At 31.2% G+C, this 18,677-nt stretch overlaps 1 protein-coding gene across 1 annotated transcript; it reads left to right on the forward strand.

Moving 5' to 3' along the window:
- Nucleotides 1–3,766: 3,766 nt before the first annotated feature.
- On the forward strand, nucleotides 3,767–5,227 carry LOC110412539 (uncharacterized). Its single transcript, XM_021423091.2, has one exon. It carries the CDS (start codon nucleotides 4,358–4,360, stop codon nucleotides 4,751–4,753), a length of 396 nt encoding a protein of 131 aa, XP_021278766.1. The 5' UTR covers nucleotides 3,767–4,357; the 3' UTR covers nucleotides 4,754–5,227.
- Nucleotides 5,228–18,677: the final 13,450 nt, after the last annotated feature.

An 18,677-nucleotide genomic window follows, 5' to 3' on the forward strand; every position in this document is an offset into this window, starting at 1 on the left:
TTTTGGAAGGATTGGATTTGGAGGGATGGAGGGGTGCAAATCCATGCATTTTCCTCCGTCTTTATGCAATTTGGATTGTCTGCTTTGCTTTTCCTGAGCCATTTGTGATCTCATTAGTTTTGAGTAACGGACCTGAACTAGCAAAGGAAGACAAGCGAAGCTTCTGTTTTGCTTTCCAAAGCTTAAGAGAGGTCATATATTGTAACTTATTTACGTACCATTAGCAGGCAAGTTTTCATTGCTAGGGTAAATGATTCGTTGGCTCTTTACCTTCTAAATTTTGATAGAGTTTCCTTTTAGTGCTTAACCTCTTTATTGTTCCATTCAAGTGCCAAACCTCTTAAATTTTTGCATTTTAAATCATTCTATTAAATAGAAAGTTTCGTTAATATGGATGGAGGATACATACATATCAAGATATTGTTTCAATATATGGACATTTCCATTTACTTCAACAGAGTTGTTTAATGGAAGAAGATGAAGGTTTGCTGAGCCTCTTGCAGTCTTGAAAATTACACTCCAGGACCAGGTGGGCTTGTAGCATGTAAACGTTGTGGAAAATTTGAGCATGGGATGAAATAGGTGTCAATTGTCATCAAGCTGTGTTGATGTTGAGTTTTTGGTTGAGTTATAGCACCCCCAGTTCTTGATATGCAAAACCAAAGTAGATAATAGCATCGAAATCATAACTCAACTTTTTATGCCCTTAGAGATTTTGTTTATCTTATCTACCTATGAATCTCATCATGCAGCAGGGATAGGTTTATTTTAAATTGCAATGTATCATCAAGGTACAAATCCCGTCAATGGATAGTATTGTTTTGGAAATTTTGATGCTAGTCGAAATAGGGAATTGAAATACTGAATGATTTGCTGAAGTGTATCGAAACTCAACTCTAAATCCTAGGGCAGCTTGCCATATTTCTTAGGATTCTCAAAGGGCTGAGATATGTGCTCAATAACAGTTGTAGGTTTGTTTCAAATGTCAAGCTTTAGCAGGAGGCTGAGGCAGAGCCAAATGAGAAATAGAGAGGTATATCAGCTGGTAGAAAAGAAAGAGAAGAGAAGGATGTATCCTTGAATGAGATGGTAAAGGGGAGCAAATTATTGTTAAAAGAGCATTCCAGTCTTCCTTTCTTTTCCTTCAGCTCTCCACTTCATATTTTCTTTCCCTCTCATCAAATATAACCCTTTTCTAAGCTTGTTAGCAACAAATTAAGTTTGTGCAAAATAAAGAAGCCAAACAAAGGGGAAAGAAATATGGAATACATAAATATATAAAAGGCACCATATGACTCTTCTTTTACACAAGAAATTGAATTCTATGTGTGGTATTGCTAATTAATACCCTTTGCATCCTCTTGACCAACTACCCAGGCAAGTAAAGGTAATCTAATGATTAACCCTTTCATAAGCTTGCCTTGAATTCGTGGGTTCATTTTTTATCCAGATTGTCACCTACAAATAAATTATTATTATTCTTATTATTTGTTTGCATGTGTCAATGTGTATTTCTATTTTTATTTTTCTCCTAAAAATTCAAAATTAGAATGTAAATATTAAAAATTATTTTTTAATTAAATATTAATATCCAGAGGGTAACTGATAAGATTAAAATTGGCAAAATGTTCAAATAAACTCTTAAATTATTTTTTTAAAAATTTAGATAATTATTTATTTTTATTATTTTCAATTAAATTTTTATATTTTTATTTTGAATCAAATAAATCTTTATAACTAATGATTAATTAATTATCATTAGTAAAAATATCACTTATCATTTTATATTCATATGATATTGACATGTAATTAATATAGAGGATGAAAATATCACATGATCATGTTATTATATTAAATTAATATGTCACATTATCATCAATTATAATATGTTAGCATGTCATGTCACAATCACGTGATATATAATGATAAATGACATTTTAACTAAACCAAGCATCAATCATAAAATACAAAATAAAAATACAAAGATTTTATTAAACATAATAAAAATATATAATTTTATTTGAATTTTAAAATTTATATCATTTATTTGAACTTACCACTTCAGTGTATACACAAATATAAATATATGTATGCATGTATATATATACATACTTACACTTGGTATTAAATAACTCAAACCAATAATTTAAATTGGCATTCAAGAGGAAAAAAATATAAATAATATAATGTAATATTGAAGTATGGCATGATACAGTCAAAGAGATGGATAAGTGAGCCACGTGTACAAATAGTGAAACGTAAATTTTAGGATCCCCTGAAACCTAGATGTTTAACAAAACGATAAAAAGAAAAAAAAAGAATTACAGGAAGTTGAAAATGGAGGCAAATGAAATGAATTTAAAATGGAGAGAGCAGAGGAGAGGAGGAGCAGGTGAAAGCTAAGATTTAGGGCTTGGAGACAAAAAACCAGTGGGGTGCTCTTTCCCAGTACCCTTTTATTTGTTTCTTCTTGTCTGGCAATTAATAGTTGAACCTCTTTAATTTATTAAATTTGTATGACTCTTTTATGTAAAAATAAATAAATTCACGACCGAATCTTAACTATAATTAACCGTTCATTGGGCAGCACTAGCTAGCCTCTCTCTGACCATCGTATTCCTCCCTAATAATCTGTGTGATTCTTCAGACAATGCTTTGCACCCAATTTACAATTACTACATCTTCTTTCCCTCTGTTTCTTAACTTTCCATCCATTCCAACATCGTACCCTGTTTTTTTTTTTTTACTTTTACCTGTACGTAATTAGTGATATAATTCATCATAAATTTACTTTTTCCGATTAATTATTAGTGAAGTAAAAGACATGGGTAAACAAAGGTGACATAGATTGTATTACTATTATAAAGACCCAAGCAGCGTTGGAGTCAGGATTTGACATTTGGGAGAGGAATAACGGGTGAGTTTGTTGGTAAGGTATTGGGGTAGTGGGATTCGGAGAATAATTGTACTGCAATAGATTTTACTTTAGTCTTTAAGTTTACTAAAATTAAATATCGACTAATTATTACGGGGCATATCATCAAATAAAAAAATTATGATAGGGATAAAATTATGAAATTCTAAAAAAAAAGTAAGGGTAAATTATGAAATTTTAAAATTTTTAAAAGCCCCAAGAAATATCTTCACAAAAAAAAAAGACATACTATTTGAAAAAATTCTTAAATTATTTAAAAAAATTATTACGTTCAATTAAGTTTATATATATTTTTTTAACTAAATAAACTTTTAAAACTAATGGTTGATTAATTACCAATAATGAAATGTCACTTATTCATTATGACATGTAAAGATATCACAGAATATAAAATGACAAGTAACATTTAATTATAGTTAATCAATCATTAATCATAATAATTTATTTGACATAAAATAAAAATATAAAAAAATAAAACCTTATTTGAATTTTTTCTAAATAATCCAAAATTTTTTTTTTAAGTAATATGCCAAATAAAAAATTATCTCTGAAGATAATTATTGATAATAAAAGATATTAGTACTCTGTTTTAAAACTATGAAAAGCGGGCAAGCCTCTTTACCCAAATTATACCAATTGATAAAACCAAGTACTCAAATTAAGATTAATTAAATCCCTATAATATAATATGCGCAAAGTTAATTTGAAAAGGCCTCTCTCCCTCTTTGCTTTCTTAGGCACTGCTTAGGGCAGCGGGCAGACCCTGCCCAAAGTTTTCTCAATCAAATATAACCCCCAACATTCATAAGTTTGTAAAAATCCTCTCTCCCCCTCTCTCTTATCTCTCTAGGGTTTTGATTACCTCTTTTCATGTTCCGTAAGGGTTTTCGTTCTTCTAGTTTGGTTTCCCTTTGGTGTTTCTCACTTCCTACAAAATCCAAGTCCATCCTTTTGCCTTCAAGTCTTGGGTTTTATTGGTTTGCTGATTCATGGTGCTGCCCCTTATAACAATTTCTCCAGTTGAAACTGGTTAGATGATGATCTGATATTGGGTTTTTCTCTGTATCGTGTTCAAGTCCATTGTGGGTGGGATTTCTTTTGTAAACAAGCATAAGGTCATGAACATGAAAAGTTTGAGCTTCTAAAGGGATTGTTCAATTGGCTTTTTCTTACTACTTTTCAGTCAAATTTAGTTGCTTAGCTTTAAAGGAGTCCACTAGGTTTTAGAAGTACAAGATGGCAGTTTTTCTGCCCTATTGGTAGTTTCTTCTCTTCACCCTGAGAAAACCTTGGTAAAGGGTTTTAACTTGTTCTCTCTTGCCAGGTTTGTAATTCCTTTGGTTTTGTACTTCAGCTACTGCTCTCTAACTATTCATCCACTGTACCTGGTTTTTTCCCTTTTTACTTTATCATCCTCTTTCAATGGCACCCACCAGCAGAAGCAGCAAAACAAGAAGAAAAGCAAGCAAGCCAAGGAGAAGTAATGACAAGAAGAAGCCTGTAAAGCCCAAGATCAGTATTCAAACGACATCAGTGGTGGAGGATTTGCCTTCAACATCTTCTACTATAAGCTCAGACAATATTGGCAAGATCGATGGCTTTGATTTTGAAGGTGTAGATGATATGATCACTACGAGTCCTTGTTCTACACCAAAAGCTCAAAGGTTTCGAATACCGGAGATCAGTACATGCCCTCCAGCACCAAAGAAGCAAAGAGTTCTCTCCAGTTGCTCATTGCAAAGAACTCCTATTGCTTTCTTTGCTCCTCCAGACTTAGAGCTCTTCTTCTTCTTTGCACTTAGAGATATCTCCGTCTGATGATAAGTGCTCTCTTTTACATATAAGATCATTTTAATAGTTTAAGAGGTGTTTCTATTTGATTTTCTTCTAGTATTAGTTTGATATTTAAAATTTGATATCATTGAGGCATAGTGTGAGAAGTTAAGACTTTTTGAGTGAGTGATTTAGGAAGAAGAAGAAGAAGAAGAAGTTGGCAGCTATATTGCTTACTTTTGGGGGGGTAATTGTAGTTGGGTTTTCAAATTTGTAGGGTATACTAATCACTAAATTTAGCTGGGGCTCTCCAACTAAATTTAGCTTTAATTCCTACTTTTTTTTCTATTTAATATTTCTTTTCAAATGTATTGCTGACTTTTTGAAGTCTGGGAAGAGTGCAATATTGTAATATATGGGGTGCAATTTGAAGTTTGTAAGGGTGATTTATATATGTTTTGTTAAATGTTAAGTCAACCTGAGAAAGTGAAAGAATAGATACTTCTTCCTGTGTGCAAATCCTTCTCTTGTTGTTTTTCTTTCTTGTTCATGATAGAAAGCCCAAGACACCTGAACAAGATTTGTAACAAATTTTCTTATCAATAAATCAACTAATATCTTCCCAATTTGGTTGATTTGATATCTGCGGCAGTATAAGGCAAACAATATTTGGTGAACATCAATTGATTTTAAGATAATATATATATTTTCAATTGTGTTTTTCTATGCTGTTGTGTGGGTACCCAAACATCCAATTGTAAGGAAGCACTATTGATTGTATAAGAAGAAAATGAGATGGCAGACTTGATTAATGGCTAAATTGGTAAATTTGAGGGTCCCCCCTCCAAACAGTAGATGCACTCCTTTGATTGTGATGTAAAACGATAGAAAAGACTTCTATGAAAGGTATTCCCCCCATAATCTACTTTTGGAGTGAAGACTGGGTGTGTGTGTGTGTGTGTGTGTGGGTGGGTGGGGTGGTGGGGGTGAGAATATAAAAATCTTTTGATCAAGTTTTAAGTTTTTTCTGTTTTCCTATTTCTAGTTTGCTAACTACAGGTCAAAATTCTCTTGGGATTATGACTACAGGACAACAACTTTTAAGTGTGGAAGGAGGCAAAAAAAAACAAAGAAAAAGGGAAAATATAGGATCAATGCAGTCTGAACCTCAAGGGGGGATTAACCTCTTTTTTCCTTTGGCTGCAGAGTGAGAACAGAAAAGAAAGTATGGGGTTGGTGTTGTTTTTAATATAAATTTGCAAGGTTAAGATCATGTTGTCAGATTCTGGGTGTCTGGGTGCCTGAGCTGAGCCCAGCATTGCTAAGAGAATCCAATGAAGGGACTCGTGCGGGTTGTGATCATTGTTACAGTGGAGAATCTCAAGAAAATTAATTTTCTCATGATATTCTTTTTTTCTTCTTTTTCTTTATATTATATTATATATATATATATATATATATATAATGATAACAGTAATGCTGTGAACACTTTCGATTGGGCAGCAGTACTCTTCCATTATTTATCATGAGCTTCCCCTCTCAATTATTTCTTTCCATCATTTTTCTTTTATTGCATGCTTATGATCATATATTGCTTCATTAGAATTGAATGGTTCTTTCTTTGTTTTTGTTTGTTTTTGGCTTCTTCAAGTACTAGTTAGAATATTATATGGTAAACTTTATTGAATCATAAGTAAACAATATTGATTACCAAATTAAATAGTAATAATAATAAAGCTTACAATAATTTGGTTCACCTGGACTTCTTTTATGGATGATAATGGTCTCTGTTAACTGTTATCATGTAAGATATGATTCAAACATATTTTTATTCCTATTCATTTGCTGGATAAGAGCAAAACATGAATGATTTTAGTCAAAAATTACTTGGCATAATAAGCATCATTATTTCCTTTCCTACTTATATATTTTCCTGGCTAAATCGATAGACTCTAACAAGCATCTAATAACTGGAGCTAAAAGTAAATGTAACTCGGTTCTAAGTTTGCTAAAGCAAGGTCTAATACAGTGTGCTGATGATTTTACCTTCTTAATTTCCTCTATTTGCCTGCTATAGTGCTATGGGTGGTGATTTCAATCCCTCTCAACTCAGCTTAAAGAGTAATCAATCCGACGGAAAGTAACTCTGCAATTATTTTCCATGAAAATGGTCAAACATTAATGTGTTTTTTGCCTTTAATGGTTAGTGAAGGACATGATATTTCCACCGAAACAAATTGGTAATGGGAGCCTAATTCAACCCTTAAAGATGGGTGATTGTGAATTGTGAACACTCTTAATTTATTTCACCTTTTCTGCTGATGATTGATATGACCTTTTCTCTTTCTATCTATCTATCAATTTGTTGTCCAAGCTTTATACCATGCTGTTTGCATACCTTTACATAATAAGTATTTACATGGTCCAAACTTTTAATAATACTTAAGTTTGAACTGTAATCCTCTCTTTTGTGTATGTATATATATATACACATATGTATGTATTTATATATATATATGGTATTTGAAGATTATAGTTGTGGATGGAAGTGATGAGATTAAAGTTTAAATGGTGATTGTTGAAGCAGTCAGTGTCAAAGTCACAGCCAAAATTAACCTTTTATGAGAAAAAGTGAGATGCTTCACCATGGGACTGGTAGGTAGAGATGAAGTGCATGTGTTTTTAAGAGTGCAAATATCACCGCCTTGATGTATGATGAGATGACTTAAAAAAAGACAAGTAATGGCCAGAGCTTTAGCTTTGAATGTCTCCCTCTGTGGGAACTTTCCGAAATAAATAATTGCAGAAAGAATATATACAGATATATATATATATATATATATATGTATATACGTAGAGATGATGATGATGATGATGATGATGATGATGATGGGGGTGGGTTGCATTCATGTCCCTCCGCTTTCAATCATGAGATTCCTTTCCCTTAGAGCAATCACAAACCCCTTTATCACACTCCTGTGGTCCCTTGCTTGTTGGTTATGACTCTTATAAATGACCCATAATCTGTTTATAGATGACCATGACTCATGACCCATGACATGGAATATGTTTCTCATATATGAATATATACACATGCACATGCACATACCCTCATTATCGTATATATGTACATGTATGCATGAATTTCATATACGTGCAAGATTAATTCCTAAACTTGAAGCAAATTACTAATACATGCTGTTTGTTAAAAGCCTTGCTCAGGCTCCATTTGGTTGTTTATTTTGCTTTCAGATGCAAAACACAGAAAAAAAATTGCATTTATAAGAGATAAAAGTGAATAATATTTCTTAATTATGATTAACGATTTAAATTATAATCCTTTTGAAGAATAAAATGGACAATTTTATTCTTACATAGAATAGTTATGTTAAGAATTTAGTATTACATTTTAATTATTTACTTATTTGTTATAATTTAATTATGATTTTCCTTCTTACAATTTGTCTTTTTCTTTTTAATAACGATTTAAGTAAATAGTAAAAATAACAACAAAAAAGAACCTTAGTTAACAAATGCGTATATTTTTCTCACTTTTTTCTTTGCCTACTTTCAAATTTCTGGACAACTTAAAATTTTTAATAACATATATTATAAGTAAGGGTCCTCCTCTATTTAATATAAATAGAAATATCATTTGAGTTAAAAATGTGAATACGTGACATAAAAAAATAAATAAATAAATTTGATTAATCTATTTTTCGAGACTGAAATTTTACCCAAATTATTCATAATATTCTATCAAATCGTCTCGATAAAAAAAATTAATCCTATATTACACAAAACAGTGAGAAAATAGAAACATGATTCCTTTTTTAATTTCAAAGTGGCCAAAAATTTAAAATATATGTTGAAAGTTAAAACTGGCTCAAGCATTGGTGACATTCTGAGCTCACATATAGATTCTGAAGGGGACACCATCACCCAAAGTTAAATCAATCTTTTTACAGTCAATTCGAGACCAAATAGATTCAAGTTAATCCGTGAAGGGTTTTTTTATACCACTATGGACCATTTTTTATTAAATTAAATCTAAAATTAATATAAATCGTACGTGTGTAATGAGAGAAAAAGAGTACATGGGGCACATTGGAATGAGGGATGACATCTTAAATTAATGAAGTTAATTATAGTTCTTTCCAATTAATTAAAATATTTTTTTGGCTGGAAAAATTAATTCAATTATTAAACTGCATATGGATTGATGTCTCTCCTAAAGTGGAAGAGCTCCTTTTTCAATTCCAATGATGGATTTATCCTAATTATCAAAGCACAGACTTCACTTTGATTATTAAAGTGAACTTGTTTAATCTCAGCTTTGCCCATCTTTTCTAGAATCCGAGGTTGCCCCATTCTTCTTTCTATAGCAAAATTTATTAGTAATAATCCTTTCTTTTTAACTTTAAAGTCTAAACTAGTTACTAGTTACTAGTTACTAGTTACACCCATCCTAACTTTCTTGCTTTATTTCTTCCTAATTTCTCTGCTTGTACGGTACATTAGTTTACACATGCAATTGTTTATTTATTTATTTATTTTTTATTGTGGGGGTGGGTGGGAAGGGTGTTAAGAGGGTATCCTAGGGTTTGGAAAAAGGGGTTCAAAATCAAAGCATTGGTGTTGATTAGAGGCCTAAAGAATGTCAAGGGGGTGGTGGGCCGAGCTATAGGAAAACATGGCTTGTTGGGCTTTATGTTTAAAGGGATCCCTTAATGGGCATTGATTTAGAAGGTTACCTTTAAGTGACAGTCTGATTTATTTAAAGAAAACAAAACAAAGGAATTATAGACTTGCTGTCATCTTTTTTTTTTTTTGTTTGTTTTTGGATGGATATGATATGATTGATGGGGAAGTGACGAGGGAGGGAAAGATGGGAAAAGCAAACTCAGCAATGCAGTCATACTTTTTACTGTACATTCCATGTTCTCATAGTATTATTTAATAACACCCTTATGAGAATCGTTATGAATCCATGTCCGGCACTATCCTTGCCATGCAACTTGTCATTACTCAAAAAGAAAGATCAAAAGTTACATTCATGTTGAAAGATCAAAAGTTACATTCATGTTGATCCTTTATCTTTTCCCTTTGCTTTCGTTTATTTTTTTTCCCTTTCTGTAATGAACAAAGATTTGCTTTATCACTAAGATATAATCTTATTCTTGATCTCAATCTACATGCATGCATTAATGTTATTTGAAACATGAATTTCTATTTCTACTTAGTGGAATATTATATATTGAGGAGCAAGAGATTGATATTCCTTGTTCGAGTCTCATAACTATGGGTTCCTAGGATCCCTGCTAGCTACCATTATAGTGGGGGGATTGAAAGAGGTTGGACAAAATGTGAATGATTTTACCATAATTAGTTAATATATTTTTTGGAAAATATATGTATAATATAAGATCCTAAACCCTTTTGTTTATAAGAATATTTCATTTGATCTTTAGTATTTTCCTTTCCAAATACGTGTGAAGGATATTCTTTGCAAATTACTCTGTCGACTACTTTGAAAAGGGCTAAAGTAGTCAGTGTATGTATGTAATTCTTGTCTAGACTTAAGGCCAAGTGCTAATGACGGCATCTTCTTTCTCAATTCGAAAAGCCATGTCAAGCAGCACATTCTTTTTCAGAATGATGCAGTGTCAATTGATCAATGCTCCTTCTTGTTTCTGAGCTTCAATTATTTGGATGAGTTGGTAGGTTGGACCGAAAGAAAGATAGAAAGAAAAGTATTTTCAGACCAAAGGATTCTTCTGGAAAAAACAGGTGCCAGCTTTTGTCTAACTTTGCTTAGGCCATTGTATTCCAAAGCAAAGCAAAGATGGGAGAGGGGAAGGCAAGGGCCGGGGCCTCGCCCATATCCTGTAAAAACTATTTAGAAAAGCAACCGCTGTGGCTCTTTAGACTGCACCAGGGATTCCAGTACTGCACTTTAATTAATAATATCACACATATGAAACTACTCCTCATAACCCCTTTCTCTTTCAAGTGGGATTAATTCTTTTTCAATCAATCATTACTCATTTAATTTGTTATGTATTTTACACCGTACGTGTTGTATGATCAGATCTTTTTATGTTAAACATATCTATATATTTATATATCTTTCAATTCAAGGAAAAATTAAGGTCAAGAAATTAAGTGATGTCTAATTAATTAAGAACCCTTTTGATTCAAATCTTATATGTTTGCAGAGATGAATCCTGGTAAGATGGCTTATTCTGCATTAAGCTAGCAAAGCATAATGACCTCTTTATTACGCCCAGCACTTGGGACATGCACAAAGCGAGTTAACAGTACCTCTTTATTGTATATTCTCTTCTTTCTCTTACCTCCATTTCTGAGCAAGAGAAAGGAAATACTTTCTCTTCTTTTCCTTCATCTTGATATATATATTCCTTCATTTTCTTTTTCTTTTCTTTCCTTTCAAAGACATCCTAGACAAAGCTTTAACTCTGCTTGGCTTACCCCCGATTAGGTATCTTCATCACTAATCTGTCAGACTGGAGAAAAATGAGGTTGAACTTTTAAGATCACCAATGTATTTTTAACTTTGGACCACAAATGCCCTTTGTTGAACAGATTCTTTTGAGAAGAATAAAGTATAAATTTGTCTGGAAATCAAACATCCTATTCATTAAAAAAAAGTATGACATGGAAGACAAATACTTCTCAAAAGAACATGCAGGGAGGATTATAAACACTGTGAATATGTTCTTCCTAATGTATCTTCGACAACTTAACTTTAGTTTTGTGAATTTTCCTTTCATTTAAGGAAAGGTTTCTGTTCTTTGACAACAAATTCCCCCAACAATGCAGAAGAAGCAGAAGGAAACTTCATTTCTTCAACACTGCAGTAAGCATGCCTGAATATAAGTTCATGTGATCATGTGGTGCTGCATATTCTGTTCTTTTGATAATTCTCTGACCACAGCTGAGCGAGGGAAAGGAAAAACTTTCTCTTCTTTTTCTTGCACACACACACACACTCATATATATAGATATACTCCTCCTTTTGTTTCCCTTTCTTTAACCCTCTTCCCATGTAACGAATACAAAGAGAATGTTCAATAAATCTGCCAAGTGTACGTAGTTATTCCCTATTGCAGCATCCTTATTTATCAAAGGGATAAAGTAGAATATGATCTTTAACAATGGCCCCTTTTTTGCTAACAAAATAAAGACCTGGAATATCCATTAATTTTTATCTCAAAATACCATATCCAGTAAGCCTCCTTTGGGACCTTTTTTCCCCCACTTTTCCTCTCCATTTTGCTTGCGAGAGTAGAACAAGCTGGTATGGTAAATAAAGATACAATTTGGCATAGCTAGTAGCTACACTGAGAGCTATTTTACAAAGCTAATGCATGTTCTCTTTAATCTTTAGTTCTGTATATTCTCTTCTTTTTCTTATTCTCCATTGCTGAATAAGGGAAAGGAACAACTTTCTCTTCTTTTCCTTCCCCTCGTTCTTTCATTTTCTTTTCTCTCCTTTCTCCTTTGATCAAACACATAGAAAGAAAAGAGTTGATTCTGCTTGACATCCCCCTATCTTCACCGATCATTTGATTATTGGGGAATAATGTTAAGAGCGGCTTTAAGATCACACATTTTATGTTACCTTTGGTCCACAAATGCCCTTTGTTGAACATTCTTTAGTAAGGGGATAAAGCATTAATTCCTCTCAAAATTAGGTATATTTGAAACTTTGAAGGAAGGGGCATGCAAGAGGATAAAGCTCTTGTAACCCATTCCGTAACAAAACTTCAAAACATTTTAAGCAGAAGTAGTGGAAATGGTTTTATAGAGAAGTGTTTTTATATACATAATGATCAAAACATACTTACGTCTCTTCATAAAATAGCTCTCGTGAATATGTTTCGTTAATGATTAAATATATAAATTATTTCATAAACAAGTACAACTTTTTACTTAATGGACAAACATGTATAATTTTCAAATTTTATGTTAATTTAATTTATAAAAACTAGAATAATTTGTCAATTTTAAAAGATTATTCGTTTTTAATATAGAATAAAGAGATCCACTAATATTCTAAACTACCCACACCGATATATTAAGTACAGGTGTTGGAGTTGGAGTTGCAGTTGGTTTGTGTGAATTAATTTTACTTGATCTATCCAAAAGGGGCTATGTTATCTGTGGTTTATGCCCTATAGTTCACTATTATTTGATTCTTTTAGGCTAGTGTGTTATAAACTAAGATTTTAATTAATTTTGAAGAGTATCAACAGTTTGGTTCTTGTTCATTTTAATTATTTGTTATTTGAGAAAACAACTTGGTTTTTCGATCATCAACAATATATAAGAGCAACTTTCCTTGATTATGGGAGGGACAAAGTAGAAGAGAAAGAAATTATCCCTTTGGTATATGATTCCCATTCCTATGTATGCAACATTTTCAGACAAAAAGTAGAAGAACAAACTCATGGTAGGTATATCCAGAATCCCACCTTGGAATTTATTAGTTCAAAAGCTTCATTTCTTACATTTTTGAATGTAAAGAAAGGGAATATATATAGCTACATTTAAGTTCTTTGTTACTGCATATTCTGTTCTTTCTCTTAGTTCTCCAACATTGCTTAAGGAGGGGAAAAGAGAGAACTGTCCTTTCTTGTATTCTTTCTTTAATTTGTTAATTATATGTATACAAGGACAGTGTAGTTTGCCAAACTGTTATAAATTAGGAAGAATCATTCCAAGTCAGCATGCATATCTTTATAAATCTAAGAGAAAGAAGTAATGCTCTTTAAGATCAGAAATTTATGTTGCTGCCCCTTGGTCCACAACTACACCCTTTATTCTCCTTGTTGGACCTATTCTTTTGTGTGGGGATTCGTATCCTATAATTTATCAAATGCCTTGCATGCATCTCATGTTTATATTGCTCTCAAAAACACTAACGAAAATTTTAGTACAACGACGTGTAAAGATTTGATTCCATATGTATTCTTTATTCAAATAATTAAATTTGAATTTAACAAAGCTTGTCGTCTTCAATTTTAGTAACAAAAAAGAACATATTGATATTTTAAAATTATCTTTTAATGATTCTTGAATGTTATAGTCAAATTGCACTTGAAGCAATTTAGACTTAGAGATCCATTAATAACTCGTTATTTTAGGGATTGAATTATTATTATCATTATTATTATTTTATAAATTACTTGTTAATATAATTTTAATTATTATTCACATGTGTGGAATTCAATCATAATTTAAAGATAATACTAATCTCACTTCATAAAAACTTGAGATTTACATGTATCTATACATTTTTATTTATTCTCATGAAGTGATATTTAATTCTTAAGTAAGATGCAGTTAGTTACTCTGATTGGTATTAATGATTATAAACAAAAATTACAATTGCAGTAACAAAAATATTTAATGGTTATCTAAATAGTTTATGATATGAATAAAATTGTTGCAATCGAAATTTTTAATCTCATGAGCGGATTCTAACCAGTTGAGGCTTACGATAGTTTTGTGGGAGGGACATGGAGAGTTGCAGCCCACGGAACAATTCTGAAGGCCCAGTATGGATTGTTCCATCTAGTAACCAGCAGGTAAAGGCCCAATCCCAATCGATCCAGCCCTTTACCTATTGTTGTAATTCACTAATTGTATCGATTTATTTATTTTTTATTTAGGGAAGGGGAAAGAGAGATCACACACTAATTAATGAGTCAAATAATTAAATATTTGTATCAATTTAAATTTAATTTAACCATTGTTATGTTTTTTGATTGATTCAATTGCACTTGCTTCTAATCTCAAAGAACACATGGTTGGATCAAGTTGAGCCTTGATTGATGCCTCTAGAATTTAAGATAACGTTTAAACTCATTTAAGCTCATAATTTATTATTACTAAAATTATGTTAAAATTTTTATATATTAATATATTCATATTTTAAAATTAAATCAAATAAAAAGAAGATTATTTTATAATTTATAATAATATTTCAGACTAAGCTCAATTTTACAAAATCTTGTCCAAGACCCGACCTTCATTGAGCCTAACCAATAACCGGATTTTGATAAAATAGAATAAAATAAATAATGTAATTTTACACTTTAATTATTCAGAAAAATCTAACAAATTATTAAGATTTGCGGAAAAACATTGTTGAGTAGCACAAGCATGCAGCATGTAACTGCATAGAATAAACATATTTGAGCTAGCTAGTGAACTTGGCTTTGTCTGTAAAAGCTAATTGTGAGCAAATTAATAAAGATGAGATGAAAGCCTGGAATTAATGTTGTGGGACAGTATCTCTTGGACCGCCATTCATTAAAAGATGAAAACCACAGCCTTGTTTGTTGCTCAACATCCAATGTGTTTTAGCTTAGCATCCCTAAGGCAGCAGAAGGCATACATACATACATACATATATATATATATATATATATATATATATATATATATATATATGCTGCAGGTAAGACATGAGCATATATAGCATATATAGGCAAGGATAGACTCAGAAATTTTATTAAATGGTGTCATAATTAAAATAATAAACATATTAAAATTTATAAAATAAAAGTTTTAATATTAAATTAAAGAAAATATAAATTCAATACATTCATTTAATATTTTAAGTAGAAATATTTAAAAAAACTATAATTGTCAAAAACGATTTTTACATATTTTGAAAATGTTGTATGATAGTATCAATGAAAGCACTATCAGATACATCTTTTTCAATATATGTCACTAAGTAATCATTTATCCACTTGTCACTCATTCGATTGCGTAACTAAATCCAAACTATTAAATTAATCAAACAATATTTAGACATAAAATATTTAAAAACTTAATTTGGATTAACAATTGCTTACAATTGAAGCCTAATTGAGTTGTTTTGAGAGAGTGAAAAAGATAATAAAGGTCTTAAGAGTACGATTTGAATTTTTGAAGAGTGAAAGTAGTTTAGTTGACATTTTTAATAAAATTTTAAATTATATAAGGAAATTTTTTATCTTTCCATGTAAAATTGAAATATTAATATATAAATTATTTTTTGATAAATTTATTTTTTGATAATATTTAAATATTATTTTTAAAAAATATTTAAATATTATTAAAAAATAAAATAACTCAAAAGAATGGAGTCAAAAAAATCCTACTCTTCATTAACAAAATAAAGACATACACACACACACATGGCTTGCTTGGAGTGTAAGTAAAGTAAATAATATAAAATGAAGTTTTCTAATCTTATACCTCTTTGAAGTGCAAGTAAAGAAAGTTAACGAGGAAAGATTATATAAAAAAATAAATCTCATAAATAAAAAATCCTCCAATACTTCCCTTCAAGTTGGAGCATGAAGAGTAGAAATGCCTAACTTGACTAATAGTTTATGAAATCAATCATATCTAAGTGCTTTAGTGAATATATTAGCCAATTGGTTTTGTGATGAAATAGTCCAAGTAATAATTATTTGCGACTAATGTGCTGCCGGATGAAATGATAATCTATTTCTATATGCTTTGTTCGTTCGTGGAAGACCAGATTTGCTGCGATTGGAATAGCAACTTGATTATTACAGAACAAGGGAATCGGTGTAGTGTGTGTCACTCCAAGATCTCGTAAGAGTCGTATCAACCAAATGATCTCACTAGTGGTGGTGGTCATGGCTCAGTATTCAACCTCAACGAAAGAATGAGAAACCACCGTTTGTTTCTTGGATCGCCATGAGATAGGAGAAGACCCAAGAAAGATAATATAACTAGTAGTGGATCTATGTGTTGTCGGACATCCTGCTCAATCTTGGGTTCCTTTGAGATAGCGCAACACTCTATGATTAGCATCAAGATGTGGTTGTCGTGAGGCATGCATAAACTGGCTAAGAATATGCACTACTAGCTTATGTCTGAACAGATGATGGTGAGATAAAGTAAACGGCCTATTAGGCAATGATAGTGCTTTAGATCAATGCAAATTTCACCAGAGTCAAGTGAAAACTTGTGTTGTTGCTCCATGGTAAAGCTAGCCTACTTACTGCATGTGAGACCATTCTCAGCTAAGATATCAAGTACATACTTACATTGGCTTAGTGCAATACTTGCTGGAGAATGTACCACTTCAATTCCAAGAAATACTTGAGTTTGCCAAGATCCTTGATGTGAAATTTTGTATCTAAATAAAGTTTCAGCTTAAAAATGTGATCAAAATCTGTTCCGTGATGATGACATCATCAACATATATGAGAATTGCAATAAAAAATCCTCTCATACGATAGAAAGTGAATAAAAAGTGATCTGCCTTTGACTGGCAAAAACCAATGGCAAGAAGAGAAGTGGAAAATTTATGATACCAATTTTGAGATGCTTGACAAAGTCCATATATAGATTTCAGTAATTGGCAAACCCGTTGCTGCCCCTGTTTAGCAAACCCTTGTGGGATCTTCATGTAGACTTCTTCTTCTAAGTCATCATGTAAAAACGCATTATTCACATCTAGTTGATGGAATTCCCAGTGCTTAAAGCAAATGCCAACAAACAACGTACGGTGATTAATTTTACAATAGGAGCAAAGGTCTCATGAAAGTCAACACCCTTAATTTGAGTATAACCTTTAGCAACAAGTTGCACCTTATAGTGTTTAATACTTCCATCTGGTTGATATTTGACTTTGTAAACCCATTTTGAATCAATGGCTCGTTTGCCATGGGGTAAAAGTTGCAAAGTCCGAGTATGATTTGCCCCTAAAGCGAAAATTTCCTTCACCATGGCTTCCCTCCAATGCGCATGTTTGATTGCTTGAAAAAATAATTTCAGCTCATCGGTGGATGAGATGGCTGTTAAGAAAGCAGTTTAACTTAGAGAAAATTTAGAGTAACAAATAATTTGTGAAAGAGGATGTACTATTGAATTGGTCGAAGGAGGAGATAGAAGCGACATGATGCTTGGAGGAGCGATAGAGTGGGGTAAAATATAATCAGAACCAGATAAGGAGCGTGAAACTTACCGTTGTCGTTTGCATGAAATAAGAAACGTTTCTAAAATAATATTTCAAACTCATTAACAAAGTTAGAACTAATTGGGTCAGATGAGGGGGCTATTGTATCTATTGTATTAAATTAAAGAAAATGTAAATTCAATACACTTATTTAATACTTTAAAGTGAAAATATTTTTAAAAAAACTATAATTGTCTACAACGATTTTTGCATATTTTGAAAATGTTCTATGATAATATCAGTGGAAACACTATTAGATACATTTTTTTCAATATATGTCACCGAGTAATCATTAATGCACTTGTTATTTATCCGATTGCGTAGCTAAATCCAAACTATCAAATTAATCAAAAAATATTTAGACATTAAATATTTAAAAACTTACTTTGGATTAAAAATTGCTTACAATTGAAAGCTAGTTGAGTTATTTTGAGAGAGTGAAAAATACAACAAAGTCAATATAGGTATCAAGAGTAGGGCTTGAATTTTTGAAGAGGGAAAGTAATTTTGGTTTTAACTTTTTTAATGAAATTTTAAATTATAGAAGGAAATTTTTTAATCTTTTTATGTAGAATTTAAATATTAATATATAAATTATTTTTTGATAAATTTACTTTTTGATAATATTTAAATATTATTTTTAAAAAATTAAATATTATTAATATATAAATTTTTTAATAAAATCTACCTTTTGACCCCAATTCTTACAAATTTGTAATAAAATTAGTAGGTTTATAATATTATTAAATATATAAATTTTTTAAAAAATAATATAATAAAGAATTTTTTTTAATTGTGACAGCACTCTCACGCATATGAGTCCGCTCATATATATATTAGTATATGCCCTTGAGTCAATTAGATTGGTTAAGGAATATATATTATCATTTAATACACACTTAATCGCATAACTATATGTGATAAGGGTTTTTCTTCATGTTAGTACAATAATAA

This window comes from Theobroma umbraticum, unplaced genomic scaffold, assembly GCF_002168275.2.
Source record: "Theobroma umbraticum cultivar Fairchild unplaced genomic scaffold, ASM216827v3 scaffold_95.0, whole genome shotgun sequence".
Classification (NCBI taxonomy): Eukaryota; Viridiplantae; Streptophyta; class Magnoliopsida; order Malvales; family Malvaceae; genus Theobroma; species Theobroma umbraticum.

What these genes read in the sequence shown, in the direction of transcription:
- LOC110412539 (XM_021423091.2), top strand. Translation starts at nt 4,358, where the DNA reads ATGGCACCCACCAGCAGAAGCAGCAAAACAAGAAGAAAAGCAAGCAAG.